We start from the raw sequence: 18,298 nt of genomic DNA, 5'->3' as shown, positions 1-18,298 counted from the left end.
ACCTTTTTCTGTTTCAACTATATCCCAAGATTTGGAAAGCTGCAGAGTTCACTTCTACAAGCTTAGGTTACTCCTAAATGCCTCTTTTGGGTTCTATTTTATGAAAAAAATGTTTTTGTTTTAGCAAAAATTTGGAAAAATTATATGTAATCTAATACTCGCCCCCATCAGTATTTCCTGGCAAACTAATAATATGAATGAGGCAGATGGAGAGGGAAAGAGAAATGAAAGCAAGAGAAAGAAGAGGAATAAGAGACAGGGAATGTGGCAGGAGAGAAGAGAGTAATGGAGATGTAATTGGTGCCTGTTAAGATACACTTCATGTTGGCTCTTTGGACAAGTTTCAAACCCAGATTTGCAAAGTTGCCTTTGTTTTTAAAACCTTTTTCTCTAGAATCACTCCATTCTCATAAATTTATAGTTTATATTTCATTCATATACATTTATGCTTTTGCAAATGTTCTTAACATGACCTTTGTGGGGCTGGCCTTCTGTCTCACTGAGATGCTTGAGTGGGTAAAATGGGAAGAGCATGGAGCTCTACCAGGAGTCTGATCAACTTGGAATGTAAACCCAATTTGGTAAGAATTAGCTATGAGCCTTTGTGTAAGTCATGTATCTTTTCTGAGCCCATTTTTCTGATCTCTAAAGACCTTGGGGAGGTAGGTGGATTAAAAAGTATCTCATAGTTCTGAGACAATTAAATGGGAAGTCTAAAGAAAACTTCTAGTATTGCAGGGGGTAGTCTAAGATACTTCCTTTTCCTTTTCTCCACTAGAGCCATGGCCTGCTTGATTGCCTGCTCCTGTGGCCCTCTACCACTGTCAGGGTCAACAACTGCCCCCAACTCTGGGATCAGTGTCAATCTAGGCAAGGAAACTGTTAAGTCTTCAAAGGTAGAGGTTAACTGGCATAACACTGAATGAGACTTATATTTGGGTACCAGATATCTATGGTTGGACCATCTCAACCGAGTTCAAATTCATTTTGTGTCAACTTCTAGACCAGTGATTTTCAACCCGTGTGCCAAAAGAATGTTTAAAACATGCAATACTTGACTTTTCCCTTAGAATCTAATGTCAAATTAAAAAATGACAACAACCAATGCAACAATAGCTGTTCGGTGTGAATGAATAAAAAGGATACTTATTATTTTTTGTTAGATCGGCAAAAAAAAAAAGGGTATTTTTTTTGGTGAGCTGCAGAATTTTAATAATTAGTTTATGTGTGCCATGAAATGAAAAAGGTTGAAAATTGCTGGTCTTCACTATGTGATTAATACTTTAAATCCTCAGTTCTGTTACAACTTAGCTACTCACACCCTTTGGCTTTTGTCCATCTAGGCTTATTTTTAGTCTGTCTTATGATTTTATATCCCCAAGGATAACAGGGTTTTGCTCCACCATTTATGTCTTTGGTGTTCATCCAGCTGATATATCTACACTCTCACTCCTGGCTTTCCCTGGTCAAACTGATGCTCCATGAAGAAGATATGTAGAGGTGGAAGTTACTTTAGAAGTTTTTTCAAAATTTTAGTCATTAATATACCACCTTTACTTTTGTTTATTTTTTAGAGAGAGTGGAAGGGAGAGAGAAAGATATTGATGTGAGAAAGTCACATTGATTAGTTGCCTCCCGAATGTGCCCCAATCAGAGCAAGGGATCCAACTTGCAACCCAGGCATGTGCTCTTGACAGGGAATTGAACACGTGACCCTTTAGTGCACAGGCCAATGCTCTTACCGCTGAGCAACACTGGCCAGGGATACACTGAGTAAGTTTTTAAACCTAGATATCTACTTTAGCCTCATTCTTAGGAATGGTATATGTAAAATCACAGAATTGATGGGATCGTTATCTTTTTCTAATACACATCCTATATAATAAAGAGGTAATATGCAAATTGACCATCACTCCAACACACAAGATGGCCGCCCCCATGTGGTCAAAGATGGCCACCCCCATGTGGACACAAGATGGCCACCACAAGATGGCCTGCAGGGGAGGGCAGTTATGGGCAATTTGACCAGCAGGGGAGCAGTTAGGCATCGATCAGGTTGGCGGGGGAGTGGTTAGGGGGTAATCAGGCTGGCAGGCAGGAGTGGTTAGGGGCAATCAGGAAGGCAGGCAGGCAAGCGGATTGTGAGAAGGATGGGAGCCAGCAGTCCCGGATTGTGAGAAGGATGTCTGACTGCCCATTTAGGCCTGATCCTACCAATATCCCTCGAGGGGTCCCAGATTGGAAAGGGTGCAGGCTGGGCTGAGGGACACCCCCACCCTATGCACGAATTTCGTGCACTGGGCCTCTAGTTTAATAAAAATTCAAAACCAGTTAATTTAAGAAGTTTTACTATATGCTACCTAAAATCCTCTCATGTACAAATAGCAGGCTTTGGGAAATAGTGATCTGGTCTAACTCTTCATTTTACAGATTAAGAAACAGCTTCAGAGAGGTTTGGTTTGTCATAAGACTAGCTAGATGAATTCTTGGGCTTGAAACCTGTCTCCTAGCTCTTGGTCTAGTGCATTTTTCACTATGCCTAGGGTTAATATAGGGTTCTGTGCACTATTATTGACATATATTAAATAATTAAATCACAGTACATAACATGCATGACAATGCAGTGTCAAGGATCCTGATCCTGGACCTTACCATGAAAGAAAAAGATTGCTTGACTGACAAATTGTATAAATGTTGGTTACCTCTGGTACTTGAGTAGAGCAACATTATCATCTTAGAGTTATGGAAGAGAAAACAACAATTAATTATGGAACCACGCATAAGAAGTGACATCAAACAACTGATACAGAATTTGTAAGAGACTTACTTGCTTTATTGGGATGCTTACTTCTGGCCTGACCAGATAACATCTCTGGCCTGTGCTCCTGATACAATCTTTTGTTTCTTCCAGGTATTTCAACAATTTAGAACTTTCTATAGCTTGTTGTACACTATGATATGTACACTTTGACATGTGAAACCCTTTGTTGAAGCATTCATGCACTATCCAAGTAGTTCCACTTTAGGACTGCTACCAGGGAAGGTCCATGTAAAAGCACATAGAAATCTTTGCCAGATCCATTGAGCTCATTAGCAAAGGGGACACTTGAGGCAATGCTGAAGGTGATTCCAGAAAGCTAAGGTAAACAGTGTGACTGTTTTTTACTTTGCATTTGTAGAAGAAGGCAGTAGTTCTGTACTGTTGTAACATGAAGACTCATATTAGAATTCATTCCCTTCTGTATATGTCCTTAAGCTTTCATCCTGCTGGCTCATCTTGAAAGGCCATATGGCTCTCTTGAAAGAAAACATATTCTTAGTTCCACTTACCCTTTTTTGACCATCAAAATGGCTTCTAAACAGTTTCGGTTTGCTGTGTATGTGTATATATGTCTATGGTGGAGAGATTTGGCATATTTTAATTTTCTTAAAAAATCTGGAAATCATGATAGGGATAATCTGTCTCATCAGAGATTAGCAAACATTCATATCCCTATTGTCGATATGCAATGTGAGAGTATAGAAGTTGTGGAAATACAAGGCTGTGTTCAAATGAACTGAAGTTCTCTAGAGGAAAAGCAAGGGTGGCAACTCAAAGCATGGTGATGAGTTCATCTTTTCATTACCCAGGCTGACATGACACTATATATTATATTATTTCTCAAGAAACAGACTTTGCTTGTTGTAGTAGGCATCCTCCCAAGGTTTCATAATTCTCAGATCTGTGTTAGGCATTCAGTTTACCATTCTTTTCCCCAATCTGTCCTAATGATTCTCTCTTGCCATTCTATCACTACACAGGCTTACATTTCTGTCATATCTGGGTCTCAAAGTTGAAATCAGAGCTCACCTGAAGGATTTTCAGTAGGATTAGGGAGGCCTAGTTAGAATTATAGAATAGGAAAAGTCCTTATGGGTCACCTGGTCATCTTAGACCAACTGACTCAGCCATTGATGTGCCTGACTCAGATTGCCCTTTAAGACAGAACCTGCCTCAAGGACTTGAGTTAGAAGATAGACTCATGTGCCTTCAGGCTCTGCCTCAGCTATCAAGTGGGAGGTGTGTGCTTCCTGGGCAGCTGCCAGTCAATGGCTGAGCAAAATGGGGGGTACAATGGCTTGCCATTTGGGATCAGCATGGGGTTCCTCTATGCACAGGAGCTACCAGTTGTGCTGACCAATACTTTCTCAGACCTTTACCACAGTCTGAGGCTCTTCTTATCAAAATTCCTTCCTTTCCCCCTCCTTTGCTGATATCAGACCTGTATTATGGTCTGAAGCTCTCCCTGCCTACTTGTGTCCTTATCCCCTTTTCCCACCACAGGTATTACTCTCAATAAATGTTTTGCACTTCTAATTATATCTTATTATCTGTTACCAAAGGACCCAACCAATATACCAATAACTCCCCACTCCCATCTGAGTTCTACAGTAAGGAATCTGAGGTCCACAGAGGTGAAGTGAATTACCCAAGATACCATAGCTAGCTATTAGCAAATCAGTATAACAACCCAAACTTTCTGACCCCCAATTCAATGCTTTCCCAAAGTTCAGTGGTTCAAGTACCACCACAATCATGTATGAAACCCCCACACAGATCTTGTTATGTTTATCCCCCATGTTATTAGTTGTGTGACATATTATTTCACTTGTCATTAAATTTATATTTTAGCCTTTTTTGAAGTAATATCCATAAAATTTGGATTTTGATGTGCTAGTTTTATATTTTTCTAATACATATTAAATAAATAAATACCACTAAAATAATATGTTTGTGTGTATACTACCTAAAGTCATATGATTTACTGTCAGTGATAGGTGAACCCTAGGACTTAGAAGGCAGAGGAGAAGCAAAAGGTAGACAGAGGGAGGAAGGAAGATAGGAAGAAAGAAAAGCGAAATACTTATTGGTGAGGAAGAAATGGTAAAAACCCATCAATAACCACCTCAGGTGACTTGCTGAGACCCCCGTGTTTCCTGCCAAACCCTGGTTTAATCTCCAATTAGTCAACAAACATCCTTTACTTACTGTTTGTCTAAAAAACAAATGGAATGTATTCAGATGTAAATTAAAAATCAAGATTTGTCCTCCTAAAAGAGTCAATTCATTTATCCCCAAAATGGACTGAATTGGTCCACTTTGAACAATTTATTGGAGAAGATGTGTACTCCTTTTAAAACCAATAGTTCTAATCTTCATTTTATAAAGTGTTTGAGTGCACACACTTCCTAAGAAAAATATTTAAGTAGCATTTCCTTTCTCATTTTAAAATATTTATTACTAAAACAAAATAAGATTTTTCTCTGATTTAAGAAATCTAAGAATATAATTACAATAGAGGAAAAAATGGTGGCGGAATAGACAGACATGTCCCAAGCCTTGTCCCGGAGCAGACAGAAAGAACAGCTGAGGGTTGCACAGGGAGTGTTTGTTGGTGAGTTTAGGGCCAGCTATACTCCGGGAGACATTGGGGGAATGCTGGACGGAGCCCACTGCTGCTGGGTTCCCTCCTGGAGCGACCAGCTCGAATGCGGAGACCGTGCCATCTTGAAGCAGAAAGTGGATGTTATCGGAAGCCTGAAAATCTACAACTGTGGCACCCACCGAACAGCTGCGAACCCCAGAGCACCGGTCCCCAATTTGTGCAAACACGCAGATTCAGAGGAGCTCTACACTCCACCACAGAAAGGTCAGATTTTGCCTGGGATAAGGTGAGGTCTCTGCTCCGAACAGGAGAGAGAAACGCGCACACTGCGGGAGCTGGATGACCGGGGGAAGTCTGTGCCTAGAAAAATCCATGGCTGTTGGTGCTGGCGTGATCCGTGAATGTGGAAGGGGGTCCTCAGAGCTGCTAACAGAAAGGAACTCTTAAAAGCAACTCATTTTTATCTGACGCAAAAGGATAGCCTAAAATTTTTAAAAGTGTGCCGGCTGCTTAGACCCAAGGGGGATAAAAAGACTGTACAGACTTGCGTGCAGCCCTGGAGTTCGCACACTTATGCTGGCTCTTTTTTGTTTGTTTGCTTGTTTTTTTCTTTTTCCTTTAAATCCTTGCTTCTGATTACTAATCCCAATACATAGGGTCACCCAATTGGGGACACCCTAAGAGACTGCAGGGGAAAGTTGTTTTTCTGGAACCTGGGGATCAGAGCGGGGAATAACCATCAGAGAACCAGCTCTGGGGCAACCCACTCCCACAAACTGGTATTGAATGCCACAGGGAAAGCAGGATCTAAGCACTGGCTAGAGAGGACCTATAGACCTGGAGGTCACTCCAGAAACACTGCCACCCAGGGGTTGAATCACAAATTTACTCTTGTGTAAACACAAATAAAGGAATACAAGAAATTAAGACACACAGCCTGCTTAAAAATCAGGACTGGCTTACAACACTGAGGAGCAGTGAAATGCAGGGAACTGCAATACTGTCCTGACTAAGAAACAGGCGTGCCAAACAGAACAGTAGAGGAAGTGAATGACCTTCACTACTGCACATTTTATTTTTATTTTTCATCTTTTACTTAAGAAACTAATTTTTTTCTTTTTTCCTCACTTGATTTTACCTTTTTAATTATTACATTTTTATTTTCAATCAGTATTATTACTACTACTACTTTACCTTTTTTTTTTAAAGTATCACTTTATTTTCTCTTTATTTTATTTTGGGATTAGTGTTCTACATTCTATTTTCATCTTCCCTTTAGTATCATTTTACTCTATCTCAACTTTACCTTTATGCCATCACTCTCTTCCTAACTTTTCCCCTTTTGTTGTCCTGTTTCTCTTACCCTTTTCCTGCTTTAGATGTTCCCTATTCTTTCTTTTTACCCTCTGTTAAAATTTAACCCTACTTATATATCTATTTTCAAATCCCCTGCTCCAAGTCCATACACACCTCTCTCTTCTGTGTCTTCACTATCCAAAAATTGTTTTTCTCTCTGTCCTTTTGTTGTTGTTTGCTTGATTGTTCATTACATCGATTTTTTATGCTTGTTTGTGAGATTGTTTTGCTTATTCTTTTTTTTGTTTGTTTTGTTTTTGTTTGTTTTTTTTTTTTGCTTCTGTTTTCCCTTGCCTCACTTGATATTAGTTGTTGTTTGTAGTTTGTATTCATCTCCAGGTACTTGTTGCTGGCATTTGTTAGGATTAGTGGCTGTTCTATTGGAGTTTTCTCCCCATATATATATAGTTTGTTCCCCGCTTCTTTCGTATTCTCTTTCTTTTCTCTCTTACTTTTTTTTCCTTTTCCCAATTTCATTTTTGCACTCCTTTCTTTCTTTTTTTTTCTCTTCTTCTTTCTCTTCTATCCCCTAATTTACCTTTCTCTGGTTGTCACCTTTATTTGAGGTTATTAATATCATGAATACATTTCTGTTCAGTGCCTTGTGCATTCATTGTACCTGGTTGTGTTGTATTTTGTGCCCTTAAATCAATGCAGGAGAGAGAGAACTACATAACCAGACACCTGGAGAAAAGAGACCATGGGGAGACAAAGAAACAGCCCACATATGAAAGAAAAGCAGGCATCACCAGAAAAGGAAGTAAACGAAATAGAAGCAAGCAACCTGCCAGAGAAAGAATTCAGAGAAATGGTCATAAGGTGGATGAAAAGAATGGAAGACAAATTCGACAATATGTGTAAGAACCAAGAGGAAATGAAGAAGAACCAAGAAGAAATGAAAAACGACATCACTGCTGTAAAGAACTCAATAGAAAGCATCAAGAGTAGACTAAAAGAAGTAGAGGACTGCATCAGTGAGCTAGGGGACAACGTAGGAAAAAATACCCAAGTAGAGCAGCTTCTAGAAAAAAAAAATAAAAATTAAGAGGAGAGCCTAAGGGAACTTTGGGACAACATGAAACAAAACAACATCCACATAATAGGGGTTCCAGAAGGAGAGGAAACTGAGCAAGGGATATAAAACTTGTTTGAAGAAATAATGACAGAAAAGTTCCCTAATATAGGGAAGAAAAACCCCACAAAAATCCAAGAAGCTCACAGAGTCCCAAGCAAAATGAACCCCAAAAGACCAATGCCAAGGCACATTATAATTAAATTGGCAAACACCAACGACAAAGTAAGAATCTTAAAAGCAGCCAGAGAGAGACAGAAAGTTACCTACAAAGGAACCCCCAACAGAGTAGTGACTGATTTCTCAACAGAAACTCATCAGGCAAGAAGGGAATGGAATGAAATATACAAAGTCATTCAAAGGAAGGGTCTGAATCCAAGAATACTGTACCCAGCAAGGCTATCAATCAAAATTTAAGGTGAAATCAGGGGCTTTTCAGACAAAAAAGGACTAAGGGAATTTATTACCACCAAACCAGCAATGCAAGAAATGCTAAAGGGTCTGCTGTAAGAATAAGAAATAGGAAGTGAAGAAGAAATACAGGGGTAAAAAATAAAAATGGCAACAAACAAGCACCTATCAATAATAACTTTAAATGTAAATGGATTAAATGCCCCAATCAAAAGACATAGGGAAATGGATTGGATAAGAAAACATGACCCATATATCTGCTGTCTACAAGAAACCCACCTCAGAAAAAAAGACGCACACAGACTGAGGGTGAAGGGATGGAAAAAGGTTTTTCAAGTGAATGGAAATGAAAAATAAAGCTGGGGTAGCAATACTTATATCTGACAAATGAGATCTCAAAGTGAAGGACATAACAAGAGATAAGGAAGGCCACTTCATAATACTAAAGGGAGCAATTCAACAAGAAGAAATAACTCTGGTAAACATATACGCACCCAATACAGGAGCACCCAAATACATATAAAAACTCCTGGAGGATATCAAGGGGTAGATTAACAGCAATACAATCATAGTAGGAGACTTTAATACCCCACTATCACCATTGGATAAATCCTCTAAACAAAAAATCAGCAAAGAAACATCAATCCTAAATGACTCACTAGACCAGATGGAATTAATTGACATCTTCAGAACATTTCACCCCAAAGCCACAGAATATACATTCTTCTCAAGTGCACATGGGTCATTTTCAAAGATAGACCATATGTTGGGTATAGGCAAAGTCTCTTCAAATTCAAGAAGATAGAAATCATATCAAGCATCTTCTCAGATCACAGTGGCATGCAACTGGAAATCAACTACAATAAAAACAATCCAAAGAAATCAAACACATGGAGACTAAACAGCATGCTATTAAACAATGACTGGGTACCAGAGAGATCAAGGAAGAAATAAAAAACAACATGGCAACAAATGACAATGAGAACACAACAATCCAAAATCTATGGGACACAGCAAAAGCAGTCTTTAGAGGGAAGTTCATAGCTCTACAAGCCTACTGCAAAAAACAAGAAACAATGGTAATAAGTTACCTAACCCTACAACTCAAAGAGTTAGAAAGAGAACAACAAGAAAAGCCCAGTATAAGCAGAAGGAAGGAAATAATAAAGATCAGAGCAGAGATAAATGACAAATAGACCAAAAATCAATGCAAAAGATCAACAAAACCAAGAGCTGGTTCTTTGAAAGGATAAACAAGATTGATGAACCTCTAACCAGGCTCACCAAGAAGCAAAGAGAGAGGACCCAAATAAACAAAATCAGAAATGAAAGAGGAGAAATAACAACAGACTCCACCAAAATACAAAGGATTGTTAAAAAAATACTATGAACAACTCTATTCCAACAAACTGGACAACCTGGAGGAAATAGACATATTCCTAGAAAAATATAACCTTCCAAAACTCAATCAGGAGGAATCTAAACATCTCAATAGGCCAATAACTATGGAAGAAATTGAAGCAGTCATCAAAAAGCTTCCAGCAAACAAAAGCCCGGGGCCGGACGGCTTCACGGGGGAGTTTTACCAAACATTCAAGAAAGAACTAAAACCTATCCTCCTAAGACTATTCCAAAAAATTCAAGAGGGTGGCACACTTCCAAGCTCATTCTATGAAGCCAGCATCACCCTAATACCAAAACCAGATAAAAACAACACAATGAAAGAGATTTACAGGCCAATATCCCTCATGAACATAGATGCCAAAATCCTCAACAAAATTCTAGCAAATCGGATCCAGCAGTATATCAGAGAGATCATACACCATGACCAAGTAGGATTTATCCCAGGGATGCAAGGATGGTACAATAAACGTGATACATCACATAAACAAATTGAGAGATAAAAATCACATAGTCCTAGCAATTGATGCAGAAAAAAAGCATTTGACAAAATCCCACATCCTTTTTGATAAAACTCTCAACAAGGTGGGAATAGAAGGATCATACCTCAACAAAATAAAAGCTATATATGATAAACCCACAGCTAATGTCATACTCAATGGACAAAAACTAAAACCATTTCCCCTAAGAACAGGAACAAGACAGGGATGTCCACTCTCACCACTCCTGTTCGACATAGTACTGGAAGTATTAGCCATTGCAATTAGACAAGAAGAAGAAATAAAAGGCATCCAAATTGGAAAAGAAGAAGTAAAGTTGTCCTTATTGGCAGATGACATGATATTGTACATAAAAACCCGAAAGACTCCATCAAAAAACTAATAGACTTAATAAATGAATTCGGCAATGTAGCAGGATTCAAAATTAATGCCAAGAAATCTATGGCATTTCTATACACCAATAGTGAACTTACAGAAAGAGAGACTAAAAAAGCAATCCCATTTACCATCACACCAAAAAAATTAAGATACCTAGGAATAAACTTAACTAAGGAGGTAAAAGACCTATACACGGAAAACTACAGGACACTGAAAAAAGAGATACAGGAAAACGTAAACAGATGGAAGAACATACCATGTTCATGGATTGGTAGAATCAACATCATTAAAATATCCATACTACCCAAAGCAATCTATAGATTCAATGCACTCCCCATTAAAATACCAATGGCATATTTCACAGACCTAGGAAGAACTCTCCAAAAATTCATCTGGAATAAAAAAAGACCCCAAATAGCCACAGCAATCCTGAGAAAGAAGAACAAAGTAGGTGGGTTCTCAATACCAGATTTCAAGCTGTACTACAAAGCCACTGTTCTCAAAACAGCCTGGTACTGGCACAAGAATAGATATATAGACCAATGGAATAGAATAGAGAATCCAGATATCGACCCAAACCACTATGCTCAATTAATATTTGACAAAGGAGGCATGAACATACAATGGAGTCAAGACAGTCTCTTCAATAAATGGTGTTGGGAAAATTGGACAGATACATGCAAAAAAATGAAACTAGACCACCAAATTATACCATACACAAAAATTAACTCAAAATGGATACAGGACTTAAACATAAGACGGGAAACCATAAAAATACTAGAGGAATCCACAGGCAGAGAAATCTCAGACATATGTCAAAGCAATTTCTTCACTGATACCACTCCTAGGGCAATGCAAGCTAAAGAGAAAATAAACAAATGAGACTATCTCTATATATAAAAGCTCAATGACTGGAACAACCAGTGGCTATGACACACACTGAAGCAGCCAACTGGCCTGATCCAAGCCCCTATCACCCCTTGCCCAGCCAGCCTAGCCCCCAATCAGCTCCTCCACCCTGATAGGGGGCGGGGCTGGCCGGCCAATGGCCTACAGCCCCTCCCTCCCACAGGCCCAGCCAATGGGCCCCATTGGGGCAAGCTGGCCGGACCCAACTTGTGCACAAATTTGTGCACCGGGCCTCTAGTATCAAAATAAAAAGCTTTTGCACAGCAAAAGAAACCATCAACAAATCAACAAGAAAGCCCACTGTATGGGAGAACATATTTGCAAATGTTATCACTGATAAAGGTTTAATCTCTAACATCTACAGGGAACTTATACAACTTAATAAAAGGAAGATAAATGATCCAATAAAAAAATGGGCAATGGACCTAAATAGAATCTTTTCGAAAGAAGACAGAAGCAAGGCCAAGAGGCATATGAAAACATGCTCAAAGTCACTAATTATCCGAGAGATGCAAATCAAAACGACAATGCGTACCATCTCACACCTGTCAGAATGGCAACCATCAACAAATCAACAAACAAGTGCTGGCGAGGATGCGGAGAAAAAGGAACCCTCATGCACTGCTGGTGGGAATGCAGACTGGTGCAGCCACTGTGGAAAACAGTATGGAGTTTCCTCAAAAAACTAAAAATGGAGCTCCCATTTGACCCAGTAATCCTACTTCTAGGAATATATCCCAGAAACTAGAAACACCAATCAGAAAGGTGATATGCACCCCTATGTTCATAGCAGCGCAATTCACCATAGCTAAGATTTGAAAACAGCGTAAGTGCCCATCAGCAGATGAGTGGATTATTAAACTATGGTACAGCTACACAATGGAATACTATGCTGCTGTAAAAAAGAAGGAATTCTTACCATTTGCAGCAGCATGGATGGACCTGGAGAGCATTATGTTAAGTGAAATAAGCCAGGCAATGAAAGAAAAATACCACATGATCTCACGCATTTATGGAAAATAAAGAACATTATAACCTGATGAATAAAAAGATAGATACAGAGGCAGTAAAGCACTGAACAGACTGTCAAATTACAGCGGGAAGGCTGGGGAGTGTTGGGGAGGGAGGGAAATAGATCAACCAAAGGACTTGTATTCATGCATATAAGCACACCAATGGACACAAGACACTGGGAGGGTGGGATGAGGTCATGCGACAGGGGATAGGGGAGGTTGGGGGAAGGTCAATGGGGAAAAAAAAGGAGATATATGTACTAATATATGTAATATTTTAAACAATAATAATAAAAAAGAATATAATTACAATAATCTTTCACATTTCTTGTCATTCCTTTGGTTCAAGAGCTCTGTAATGATTATAATTTTATTGTGCTAATGCAGTGGTCGGCAAACTGTGGCTCGCAAGCTACATGCGGCTCGCGAGCCGCGGTTTGCCGCTCTGTTGACTAATGAGTTTGCGGACCACTGACCTAGACTCTCGATTCGAATAATTACAGGCTGTTGTTCCTTGTGATTAAGCCCCTATCCTAGTGGTCGGCAAACTCATTAGTCAACAGAGCGGCAAACCGCGGCTCACGAGCCGCAGTTTGCCGACCACTGTTTAATGAAACAAAATTGGAGTTATGTTATAATTTATTAGATTCCTAGTATCATAATGATACTTTAATGTTACTCTTTTGTTCCATGGAAATAGTATTGTACAGAACCTCTATCAAACAGATATTACTGATTTAGAAGCTATTTTGTTAATTCCTAAATCAATTGTTCTTTTAGAGAAAGAAAAGCTAGAACCTAACCTTAATGAAATACTAGCTTCTATAATGTCACAAATTTTAAAGGCATGGGAAGTTTGAAGGTAAAGATTCAAGTTGTGTTTTATTATAAGTAGAAAGATGGCTGTACACTTAATATTCTGTGTTTAAACCTATTTCTAGCATCTGGTTTGAAAATATTTGGTAGTAGTCTACTTCTGCAAAAACAAATCCATTACCGATGTGCATGGACACTTGGGTTAATTGGGGAAAGAGTTTCCTGTTTTCCCCGTCCCTTGTTTCACATTTCAAACCTGTGTAGAATGATTTACATTTCAAATCAATAGTGAATCTAAGAATAATCAGTGAAGAATCATATCATATTAATTTGTGAATGAGGAGAGAATATAAGCTTGCAGCTAAAACAGAGACAGCATAATTGAAAATAAGGCTATTATATCCAAGTTTTGGTATTTACTGACTTATTTCTCCAAATGTCTAGAGAATAAATTAAGTACTTCATGTATTTATTTTTTGGACGATTATGGGTGACACAAACTAAAGATAATATATTGCCCTGGGAAACTTAAATTCTGCTTGTTCTTACCAGGTTAGCAAGCATGTAGTGATAACCTCTTGAATGTTTCCCCAGGATCACAACCTGCAGAAACAATAAAGAATATTGTTTATCCAAGAAAGACATTTTCAATTGCACAATCAATGGGATGGTTAGAACAAATTAATTTTAAATGATCAACAGAGTGTTAGGTTTTCATACAGTATAGTCACAGTTAATTGGACCAGATTTCACTTTCAGGCAAAGAATACAGGGAGAATTGCTAATATCAAAGTTAAAAATGTCAACAACAAGGAAAAAAAGCTCTCTAAATTTCCAGGTCAGTAGCATCATTGTCACTTAAAATAGATGACAAAAGCAATGAAGCTGATGATCCCCTCCCTACCAATGAACTGGATTTCTGTATTTAGCTGTTGAGATGGAAAATGGGCTGAACTTTGCATACAAATTAGATAATAGAATGTACAGTACATTTTTTTTTTGTTATCTGGAATACTTAGGGAATAGAACAGTCAAAGAATGGGGTTAATGGTATTTTCAGGTTAATCGAGGTCACTTTTGCTTATTGAAAACACTTTCTTTTCTCCTGTTTCAATAACAAAAGCTTGTGGCCATCTGTACATCTTTTGGTGCTGCATGCAATGCCTTAGGACAGTGGGGAAGGGAATTTTCCCCTAGGCCCGCAGTGGTTGGCAAACTGTGGCTCACGAGCCACATGCGGCTCGCGAGCACCGGTTTGCCGCTCTGTTGACTAATGAGTTTGCGGACCATTGACCTAGACTCTCGATTCCAATAATTACAGGCTGTTGTTGTTCCTTGTGATTAAGCCCCTATCCCAGTGGTCGGCAAACTCATTAGTCAACAGAGCGGCAAACCGTGGCTCACGAGCTGCATGTGGCTTGCGAGCCGCAGTTTGCCGACCACTGCCCTAGGGGACATTTGGCAATGCCTAGAGACATTTTTAGTTGTCACATTTGGGAGGGGTGACTAGCATCTAGTAGAGACAAGGGACGTTTCTGAACATTCTACAATGCACAGGACAGCCCCCCCCCAAATAATTTATCTAGCAAAAAATGTCAGTAGGGTTGAGGTCGAGAAACCCTGCCTTAAGGTCATCATTGTTTTAATTTTCATGAGTAACACTGTATTAATAATAGCCTTACAATTTATCAAGTGCATTTTTATTTTCTCAAAATATGTAAGTGGATTGAATATTTTCCAACCAAATGTATTGGTTGGCAGTTGGAAGTTTTGACTAAATACCTGACATTTTATTCAGTACTAACTATGTGCAAAATACTTTGCTGAGTGCAGGTAGTGGGAATGAGGAGGGGGGATAACATCAAGGTTAAAGACACAACCAGAGGTGGAACCAGGTTTTATACAGAACTGATGTTAATACATCTTTAAGAAAAATAATACAAAATTACAAATACAATATTCTCAATAAGGCCTTGGAAAGATCCCATCCAAGTAAAAGGCCATTAAGCTTAAGCTTCATGACAAGTTCTATTGTGGACACAGCTGTCAAAGGGTTTAAAAACAACTTGTGAAGACAATTAATTGCACACAGACCAAACCAGAACTATATATAAAGGCCATTATCTTATCTTATATAACAAAAGCCTAATATGCAAATTGTCCCCTTGGGTGGTCGTTCAACTGGGAGTTCAACCGCTAGCTATGACGTGTGCTGACCACCAGAGGGCGGTGTGGAACATGGAGGGGTGTCATCGACGTGCTGCGACCTCTTGCCAGCTACCTGGAGGTGGGGGTGATGGGGATGGAGGTGTGGTGAGAATGCAGGGTGTCCACTGAGCTCACTCTCACTCCCCCTGCTAACCTCCCCTGGGACACCAGGGCTCTTGTGCTGGGGAAGCCCCCATGCTCAGGTGCTGGCCTGTGAGGAGCCCGCCCTGCACCTGCGTGGCCTCATTCGGGTGAGCCAGGTCGCAGCCACAGGGGTGGTTGGTCTCTCTGTGAATTCGCGCAGGAGCCAGTCTGCAAGGCTGGCTGGGAGAGAGCACGCTGCCTGCCCAGCTCCCGATGTGGTGCAGCTGGGTGGCCCAGAGGCCATGCTCACCGCATCTCCACGTGGGGACTTGGGTGCCGTGACTCAGGCGGAGGGGGGCGCGTGGGGGCCCAGGGGCCCAGGTGCTACCCAGGACCCAGAGGTCAGCTGGGACCTACCCTTCCAACCAGACGCTCACACTTTGATCACCGGTCAGGCCTAGGGATTGCACCTGTGCACGAATTTCGTGCACTGGGCCTCTAGTAATAATAATAAAAACCACTGTCCTTAATTGAGTATCTAATATATGCCAGGCACTGTGCTAGGTGCTTTATGTGATTTTAATCCCTAGAACAATTCAAGAGATTAAGTATCATTAGTTTCATTTTACAGATGAGGAATCTCAACTAAAGAGAGTTTATGTGATTTGCCAGAGGCCACACAACTAGGAAGTAGTAAATCTGGAATTAGAACCTGGGCCTGTCTGAATCTAGAACCCATATTTCTGGCAGTACATTACATGGTTTCTTAATATGTGCTGAATTTCAAATACTAATAACTGCTCTATGTTCTGAGAGAAGGGGTGTCTGAGACCTGCTGGGATGGATAGGGAAGGCTTTGCCTGGAGGAGATGAGGTTTAAACTGGCCCAGAAGTGGAATCATATATTCAGATATCATGCTGGCATTAGACCTCAAGTCATTTCAAGGAGAGAGAGAGAGAGAGAGAGAGAGAGAGAGAGAGAGAGAGAGAGAGAGAGAGAGGTATTACATGAGTAAAAGTGCTGTTTTTGATTAACTTAAAATATGAGCCACATTTCTGACTGATTATTTATGGAGGAAATAAAAGGTTAATGAATGTCTTGAGGAGGTGATTTTTCATGCTGCCATGAAACAAAATGAGCTGTTATGTATCTTCTGGGATGTATTCTTCAGTGTCCGCTTGTGAGAAACATCCTTACTGGTGACATTTGTTAACTTTTGATGGCAAGTTGGGACTATACATTTGTTGAATTTTTAACTCACTGACAACCATCAACATAATAAAATCAGAGCGTTTTGAGTTCTGCCAGAAAAATGAGCTGATTTGTAAAGACATATGGCAGAGCCTAGAAAAAAATAAAGAAGCAAGCCCAAAGGAAACAGAGTAAGTCTTTCTCACCAATGGTAGGGCTTAGTGGCCTTTTGAACATGGGAAAGGTGAAACAAAGTCACAGAAAACCTTACTGTTGTGAGAAGAGCCCTGAATGAGAGCCGATGAACCCAACCTTGTGATGTACTAACTGTATGACTGTGGGCAATTCATTCACCTTTCTCCATCTTCCATTTCCTTATCTGTAGTCTGGGACAATGAGCTTGGCCCTTCCTATCTCAGCAGTGTTGTCAAGATTAAAGTGAATAACATCCAGAAAAGAATTTGGGATGTGAATTGTATAATTATGTGAGTTAAATAACTGTGGAAAGGAGTCATTCACGAAGATTTTTTTTTTTAGGTTCAGAAAAAGAAACCATTGGAATATCTGCTTTAGTCCATGCCTAGAAGGTCTGTTCAGAACAAACTCACTTATTTGAAGGTAGCTCTCTAACAACATCACCCCTTCAAAACTTAGTTTCAACTAAAAGAGATGGGAAAGTTATCTTAAGATAGAAACCTTTAGGTATCACAAAGCTGCTGCCTTGAAGGCTGTAATTACTTCCTCATCCTTATTTTCAGTGCCTTCTTAACTCTTATTTAACATACAGTTATTACCAATCCTGTTTTTTTTTCAGTTCACAGTAAGTGAAAAGCTGCAAATTAGAAGGGTTGTGCATGGACGGAGGGGGGATATTAGAAAGAGCTACATTAGCAGCAGAGGAAGTGACAGACTGACTTAAAGGAGAAGGAGGGGATTTTAAAAAAGCAGACAATATTGTACTACTGCACAGTATAATCAGGGATGTTTGCTGTGAATGCCTGAGTCATCAGGGTACAGATTACTGCGTTCAGTAATTTCTGCTGGAAAAACCCAGGGATATGTATCATATGTTTTAGGGAAGTTTTCCATAAAAAAATGCTCAAAGTCTTAATACTTAAGAGATTATACTTCAATTATCTTGGGGCAGCCGTGATCCTACTGATATGAACTAAGTGAGGCCTCACTGCAAAGAGTGTCATGTTTTACTCTTGGTCTTGCCCTTTTTTGGAATTTTTTGGCATAGGGCGTGTGGGAGTAAGGATGGGATAGATGGCTTGTGCATTATATGGTGCACAAAAGAAAGTTTTGTTTTGTTTTTCAGTTAGTGTTAAATCTTTATTTTTTTCCATCTGTTACAGATGAACAAAGCATAAATTTACCTTCAGTTATTTAATGACTCAGGTAACTAAGAGAATGTTCAACTTTGCTTTTATAGTAATTATAATAGCTTTTTCTGAATTAGTTTCAGAACTTCAAGTATAAAAGCTCTTTAACAGTCTACTGTGAAATTTAAGAAGGAAATACCAAGTTCC

At 39.5% G+C, this 18,298-nt stretch overlaps 1 protein-coding gene across 5 annotated transcripts in view; it reads right to left on the bottom strand.

Annotated features, from left to right (window-relative positions):
* Positions 1-18,298, bottom strand: part of GRIA3 (glutamate ionotropic receptor AMPA type subunit 3) — a 383,198-nt gene that overhangs the window by 119,960 nt on the left and 244,940 nt on the right. For all 5 annotated transcript variants that reach the window (XR_013959772.1, XR_013959773.1, XM_080652807.1 and 2 more), the window contains exon 5: positions 13,832-13,885. Coding sequence is in view for 3 of the 5 variants with exons in the window: in XM_080652807.1 (XP_080508933.1) it covers positions 13,832-13,885 (54 nt within the window). In the remaining 2 variants the exon portion in view is untranslated. The remainder of the gene's footprint in view (positions 1-13,831; positions 13,886-18,298) is intronic.

This window comes from Plecotus auritus, assembly GCF_963455305.1.
Source record: "Plecotus auritus genome assembly, chromosome: X".
Classification (NCBI taxonomy): domain Eukaryota; kingdom Metazoa; phylum Chordata; class Mammalia; order Chiroptera; family Vespertilionidae; genus Plecotus; species Plecotus auritus.
This window is presented reverse-complemented; position numbering and strand designations above follow the sequence as displayed.